The 8,126-nt window shown below is 31.9% G+C and overlaps 1 protein-coding gene across 1 annotated transcript; it reads right to left on the reverse strand.

Moving 5' to 3' along the window:
* Nucleotides 1-635: 635 nt before the first annotated feature.
* LOC106129255 (putative polypeptide N-acetylgalactosaminyltransferase 9) lies at nt 636-7,524 on the reverse strand. Its single transcript, XM_013327756.2, has 10 exons — nt 7,324-7,524; nt 6,683-6,772; nt 5,353-5,503; nt 4,295-4,461; nt 3,912-4,076; nt 3,057-3,517; nt 2,765-2,947; nt 2,522-2,626; nt 1,966-2,094; nt 636-1,591 (listed from the first exon to the last, which is right to left on the reverse strand). Exons 1-10 carry the CDS (start codon nt 7,487-7,489, stop codon nt 1,421-1,423), a joined length of 1,788 nt encoding a protein of 595 aa, XP_013183210.2. The 5' UTR covers nt 7,490-7,524; the 3' UTR covers nt 636-1,420.
* Between the last annotated feature and the right edge of the window lie 602 nt (nt 7,525-8,126).

The raw sequence follows: 8,126 nt of genomic DNA on the forward strand, positions 1-8,126 counted from the left end.
AAAAGACTCATTACAGATATTAAAGTTTGCGTCGCCCACTGCAATATTTATCTTTCCATCGTTCGTTTACAGAACAACAGCGCAAAATAAACTCATTTACAAAATTGACGGTGATAAAATGGGACGTAAACATATTTCAATGTAAATAAGTGTATCGCGCAAATAGAAATTAATTTTGCTCAACGTCATAATCTCAGTTTGTCGTAATGATAAATATGGTAATTATGCGGCGGAATTATGGTGTTATGGGCGATTGAAATGAAAATTCTAGTTAACTTTTTATTTTTATTGATATTCCGTCTGTTCTGTTGTAGATTTTCAGGGGAATCATAATGTCCTATTTCTGAAATCAAGGTTTAAGGAAAACTGTTTATGAGCAGTTGATTATATTTTCAGATTAGCTTCAATAAGGTATGGATAATTGTAGTTCGCGTAGGTACGGAGTCGCGGGCTACAGTTAGTATTTAATAAAACAGAATGAAAAATAATTGTTTTGTAAAAATATTTTTTATTAAGTATCTTGTTCAATAAAAAAATCTGCATGTGAAAAATATAGATATTATAAAAATACATACGAAATATTATAAAAAAAAATCTTTTACTTACGAATATAAAAAAAATTATAATTTTTAATCACATTTAAAACTAAAATGTTATTAAAAACGAAAAAAAAAACAACAAAACGGTCCCAGTTTTGCAGGTAAACCCCAAATGTACGTTTGAAATTCCCATATTAGACAAAGTAAAGCGAATTACCCGGACCTTTTTCCTACCAGCCGCAATGATGTTAGTCAAACGACGTGGTCAGCGGCACTGTACAAAGTAGGAAGGACGAATGTATGTAGTTCCAGTTTCATTTATAATAATGTGTATTATATTCTTATGTTTTCCTTGTTTTAAATTGAATAGAATAGATTTATTTTAAAAATAGGATACAAGGTAGGTATCAATTATTGACGTCAGATAATTAATAAACAAAACCCTTCTGCTACTGAATGACTGCCATTTGAGCTGAGTATATACCCAATTTATGTATAAAATCCGGCTAGGATTCACAATTATATTTTCTTAGTAACATGGCATTTGAAGGCAGATAAAATATATTTCTACGTGTAATATTCTGTTAATTTGATAAAATGGGAAGTGTTTTTTATTTTGAATATTTTTGTAAACAACTACTTTTTGTTGTACTTCGTATTGTTGAACTTGAATGAATGCTCATTTATTTATATAAAAATCTTGAAGGAACACTTTGAAATACTATCCATATTAATAAAATAAATGCCAAAGTGTGTTTATGTATTAGTTTGTTCGTCTTCGAGTCCACACCATCACGGAATCGATTTTTATGACATTTAGCGTACATAATAGTGTGGAGTACGAAGAAGGATTTTCACGCGGACGGAGATGCGGACAAAAGCTAGTGTGTATATAAATCCGGTTCTAATCTCTCGAAACGTAATTTCTCCATAGTCCACCTCTGTTCCAGAATGGTTGGATTTGTACAATCGTTCAAAGTTAAAATATATCCCTTCGGATATTTTGTTATTTGAAGACATTTTTGACTTTTCTTATGCTTGATGTGTTGAGTCTGTAAAAAAGTTTTTGTTACAAAACCAAGACGAACTTTATCAATTAAATATAATTATGGATAAATTTATTTATGTGCTAAAATAATCTAATTTGAAGAAATTGTCCTAATAACCAGATCCTAATACAACGGTATAATATTGTCACAGCATTATGTTAAAAATATGTATGTAGATTTTTTTTGTACTATATCGCCTCTACTTTCACCGACGTTACTTTCCCTATTCGAAAAAAGACACGACAATACCATAAGTCCGGCTGTCTGTATATTAGTAAAATTCTTGCTTCTGAGTGACGAAGTCCCTGATTCGATCTGCAGCTAGTTCAAAATAGAAAATCTCTTTATTTATATCAAAAATACAGAAAAAATCATACCAAGTTATTAAACAACCATCTTTGTGAGTCAACTTTTCCTTGACATATAAACATTTGTAACACATTTGCTATGTATTCGAGACAAAACTCTTCCATTTTAATTTGACCATATCTTGTATAAACCCAATACTGAAGCAAGAAAATTTGATGTGTTAAAATATTGTGTTAACCTCTCACTTACCACCCGTTTCCGAACTTCCGCAAATATTTTTTGTGCAATAAAGTTTTAAATAGATAATAAATAAATGTCCAGTTGCAATTTCGACGATTAAAAAAAATATCTTAATAACCAAACAACAAATTACCTACTTAATATTATATTTTTGAACTGTATGACAGTTAAGTATATAAATTTAAGTGGTGTTTGGAATGGTGAAATAGTGGTGTGAATTAAGGAAAACAATGTAGATAAAATGTGATCACTGCCATAGCAAAATTTCAAAAATCAAAATCCTATCAATTCTTTTACAAACGTTAGAAAAAAGAAAACATTGCATAAAAAAACAACTGACTTTGATGTTCTCAAGGGGTAGTCTAAAAGAATTGTAATACTCACTTGATTACCACCTAGGTTATGGCAAAACATTAATTGAACAAATCGCTCTATTTTGCTTTCATCTGGTGAGAAATCAAAACACAAGTTGTATTCACCATTATAAATCTGAAATAGTGTAATAATCAACACTTAATTTACGTAAAGAAAAAAAAAATCATTTGATATGATGACCTATTTTATAAAAAACAAATTTCAATCGTTTTGTAAATAATATATCTATCTAGAAGAAGGACGAGTACTTACTTGACCCCTAGCCACGTACTTGTCAGGTATTTCTAACTGTGGATAAATATTATTCAAGTACCATTCAAAGGGTTTGCAATTTAAATTTGCACGCAACTGTTTTCGGCTGCTGATGTCTTTGAGGGATATACTAGGGTTGCCTATTTTTTCCAAGAAATAATTTTTGTAGTCGTCCATCCAAACCTGTTGCAAAAAAAAACATTTTAAAGGCAAAACAGCGAAACATTTTTATGTTTTACTACTTAAAAATATCATGAAAATAGAATTAAATATGCAATTAAATTAACCATACCTCAGCCACGCGCATTAGATTCCTATACAAACGCTCCGGATCCCCATTCTTATAAGGCATCAATTTCCGAAAGATGTGTCCTACGTGCGAGCATGGTACAATTTCCAAAGACCCTCCACACATCCACGTTTTGAAAGACAGTTCCAAATTTTCTCCACCCCACAGTTCTAACTCTTTATCATAAGTTCCAATCTTTTCAAAAAAGGTTTTATGTACCGCAAAAAGACCACCAGAAATTGTTGGTGTGTTAATCGGAGCTGCAGGGTTTGGTCTTTTCCATCGCATTTCTTGTGGTATACCCATCCATATAAATTTTAGGTCCCAAGTGAAACCTCCGATCCGTAAGTTGCCTATATCCTGAGCAATGTACTCTAAAGTCTTATCGTCGATAAGATCTACTGTTGGACTGACAACTGTTGTTGGGTCTGTGACTATACGATCGAGAAGAGGTTCAATCCATCCTGAAATATGTTTTTGTTTTATCAAACGATAAGACTAAGTAAACTCAGTATGTAGTTTCAAATATCGAGATGAAAATTGCCGAGGAATGAATTGGTATATCTTTTGCTTTGTTTAGTTTCTGCTTTACACAAATTCAAATTGTTTCTAAGTCGAGTATCACATTTCATCTAAAAAATATATCACTATGAAATGTTTACTTCTCTATAAATTTATCTTTGGCTGAAAATACTAATCGACGGATAAACCAAGTTTTAATAAAAAAAATATTTAAACTGGTAAATAGCATTTCAATAGTTTTTCGGGCACTAAATGTCCTTCACGGCATTCTAACAGTTAAATAAGGTGTATTTCATAAAATATTAGTATTACAACTGTAGTTTAAAAAATTCTTACCTGTATTGCATTCACAATGACTATCAAGAAAAACTAAAACTTGACTAGTAGCATATTCCATTGCTTTAAGTCTAGCTCTTATGAGACCTTGACGTCGAATGCTTTTCACTAATATTACATTAGGCAACTGTCGTACATATTCTTCAAGACTTGATTTAAGGTGTACTGAAATTAAGTTATTACAATAAAGATAAGAATTAACTTTTTTTTGTACTTGAGTAAAATAATGCTAAAACGTATTTTTAAGTTCGTAATTTTTGTTTTCAATACTTTATTATGTCAAGACTTAGTATATACAGTATTTATATATTTATATCACCATGTAAACTATGGAATACAACAAATAATTAAGTATGTATAGATAAATTTTACACATTACTTACGCATTGTTGATCTATCGTCAAATAAAATGATCTCCTTAATAAGATGAGCAGGAGTCCTTGATAAAACTGAATGCAGAGTTCTTATCAGAGTGGACCACGCTTCGTTATGGAAGCATATTATTATGGAGACAGCTGGTAAATTTTTTGAGTATTTTTGTATTTTACACCTGGAAAAAACATTTTTTTATTACCATGCTAGTTTTTTCTTCTTTCTGCGAGTTTGTTCTTCTTCCTTCTGGTATTAATCGGTTACACCCTCAACTTTTTTTGGAGAGGCTTGAGAATGTTTTTTCGACTAAAATCCTGGATCTGGAGTGAGACTGGTTTTTACACGAAGCGACTCCCATCTGACTTGACTTTTTCAGGGGAACCTAATTCATATTGGAGCACGGTTACAAATTCAGTTGCTCGAATGTTCAGGTTTCCTCATAATGTTTTCCCTCACCGTAAGAGCATCGGTTAACACTCAAACTAATGTACATACCTTAGAAAAGAGTCATTTGTTCATGTAGAATTTGAACCTGTACCCTACATGCATTACCCTTCGATCGACAACGTTCTTCGGTCATAATTTTAATAAAGTCTTTCATTAATCAATCTGTTTCTATATCACCAAAACCAATTATGCAGTATGGTAGTAATATTTAAAATTCATTCTAACTAGTGAATGCAAATTCAGATTTCAGATAGGGAGTCGCTCAGTGTAATTACCTGTCAATATGTACGAGTCCCGAATCGTAGTCATGAGCAAACTCCAGGCGTCTCTGCTTTGAAGGGCATAACTGGGAAATTTGGTAATTTATTGGTAACGTATTGCATCAGTAATTTGTAAAGGAAGTTTCAAGATTTAACGAATAGATTTTCATTTATCAGATAAGAATTACGTTGTTATAATGTTATTAATATTTATGATTTAATAGAGAAATAAGAAAGAATCAAAATACATGCGAATGTTTGTCATAATGTATATTACTCAGTTTTGAATGAAACTTAGGAATCAAAATACTACAAGATATAATTTGTACGCCGCTAGCGTGATGGTGATTTAAAAAGCTTACCAATCATCTCTAACATCAGGCAAGGATCTATTCAAAGGTACTATATCACTAACAAATTGATTGAATGCGTGATTGCGCCACCCTTGCTTTACTCGTACTCTTATGTAATTTTTCAAATCGTTTTGCAATAATACGGCCGTACCGTTTTCACCTAAAATGTAATTAACTCTATTACTTATGTATTAATTAATAATAAAACGCTGTATTTAGCGTCCATGAAATATAACGTGATCTCTGTGATAGCAGGAGCGAACGATTATTATGAAGTAGGTGCAAAAAAGACAGTCCGTAAAATAAAATCATTTGACATCTGTAACAAAGACCAAATTTATTTCCTGCTATTAAGGATTTTAGCGGTGTAAACATAGTTGTTGATAATGCTACGAGAATGTGCGAGTATATTGACCTAGTGAAAATCTTGCCAAATCATTTAGTTGCTTGTGTTGTCGTTTTAATCAGACCACTAGGTTTTAGTGCCATAATGTGATAGTAATGTTGGTAAGATTGGTAAGAATAGCAGATTATCTTTTTCTCTTATCTGGATAAAAGTCAGGCTGACGACCGTTTTAAACTAAGCCAAATATTTATTTTGTATGTAAATAGTGCGCGAATCATTTTTGTAAAGAGGACGTCAAGCTTTAAGGTAAACGAAACTGAGCTGAAAGATCAAAAACAAGAAGTAATACCTCAAAACCATTTTTCTCCAAATATTGTTTCATTAAAGTAACGTAATAATAAAGATTAAACCACCGAAATATGACCAAAATTACGTAAAACGAATCACAAAGTTAGGAATTTATTTTCGTTAAGGAAACTTTTTCCATACCATGGTAATTGACTTAGTAAGTTTGTTTGTTGATAGAATCAATGGGGACAGACAAATATCCCAGGAAAGGTCAGGATAAGCAGGTCAAACGTAGGTAACAATTTTTTGTAACATTATTTTTAGATATTTTGGGAATTATTAAACATTTCTTGTAACCTGTCAATCTAAATCTCATCTTTCTATTATTAAATTAAGTCATCCAGTACAACGTGGTATTTAAGTCTCTTTGAGACTATTTGGCTCTGTAACTCTTCTCTAAAGATGTAGTTCAATATGTATGTATTTATTAAAATTAAAATATCTTTTGTTCAAAAGACTAACTTGGTTCTCACGCAAAATTAATTCTAGTTTTATAAATTTTTTATATCTTTTAAATAAAACATAATTTATACCATAGAGCAATCAGAAAATGTAGGATTTGTTTTTCATATATTTATGGCTTGAAATAGCCGACAATTAATACTCCTTAAAAATACTTTTGTTTAGAAATACGTTAGAATGTACCTGGTAAATAATTAGTAGGCGTGTCTTTCAATGCTTCGATTTCATCTTCAAAACTTATTGTGTGTTCAATTGGCAGCACTGATCTCCATACTGTAAAAATAAAATAACTACAATAAGAGAGAACATCTATTCCGTCTCGCCTTTACTTGTAGTAGAAGGCGACTGATGTACAGAAGTACTATCGATGGCGCATATAAAAAAATTCAAGAAAAGTTCATGTCGGGAAAAACGTAGATTGTGAAAATTGGCCAAATGCAACATTAATTAATTATTCATTTGGCAAATTTTCCAACGAGAGTGTCGGTGGTCGAATCGGTAAGGAGCGGTTTAATGCTAGTGGCGCAAAAGGGCACAGGTTCGAATGTTACCTCAGCCATGTGCCAATGAATATTTTCGTTTGAATACTTTAGAAACATTAGTTTAGAACATTATTAGAACATTAGTTTGAATACTAACCGATGCTCTTACGGTGAGGGAAAACATCGTGAGGAAACTTTTACATTCAGGCAACTGAATGTGTAACCACGATCGATATAAGAGTTAGGTTCCGCTGCAAAGCTTACTGAGGTCAGACAGAATAAAGACGTGATTATATGTATATATGTGAATCTGGATTATATGTATATAAAAGCATAATATACCTTCAAACGCGGATTCAGTTGACACATTTCTGATTGGTTTATAAACGTGATTCTCTTGGTGCAATAAGAACGTGTATTTGTATTTAAAATTATGTTCTATAGTCATCATAGACACGATCCACATTAGAAAAAAATAGCCTAATGTTTTAAAAACTTTTTTGAACATATTAAAGGAGCAAAATACGACCACGCGACTGTGGGTTTTTGCATTTCAAAAGACACTGAAGTAAGATTTCTGATAAGACTAACGCATACCGAACATGTTAGTAAACATTGCAAAGGTAAAAGTGATATGATTGAGAATGGATTTTATAACCTGTGAGTGGCAGTGATAATCAGTGACTTATTGTATCTTAATCTAGATTCAATCAGCTGAACGTTATCAGTATTTTCGAAAATGCCGGCTCTGATTGCTTAGTAAGGGACAAAAAATACATACACACGTATCTACTGACATGTTAATGTGAAAAATTAAGCCTCTTACACGAAGAAACTGATGAATTTGAATAAGATAAAAGTATATAAGTATTGTGGCAAGTTTGAAGATGTAGTCCCATGCTTACTCGTCCGGGCAATAGGCGTCATTTTTGTGTTTAACCTTTTCAAGTATGCCGTGTGGTGTGCTTTTCTCTTCTATTGGTGCCGACCAATAGAAGAGAAAAGCAACACTCCATCACTTTCCATAAATGTCAAACAAGGCGATTATGGGAGAGGTTTATAAACTGTTTTTCTTTCTCTTAGTCGATAAGCTAACAAAAGCAGCATGTCACTATTTGAACCCCATTTCTATTATTAAGCTAAAC

This window comes from Amyelois transitella, chromosome 13 (genome assembly GCF_032362555.1).
Source record: "Amyelois transitella isolate CPQ chromosome 13, ilAmyTran1.1, whole genome shotgun sequence".
Classification (NCBI taxonomy): Eukaryota; Metazoa; Arthropoda; class Insecta; order Lepidoptera; family Pyralidae; genus Amyelois; species Amyelois transitella.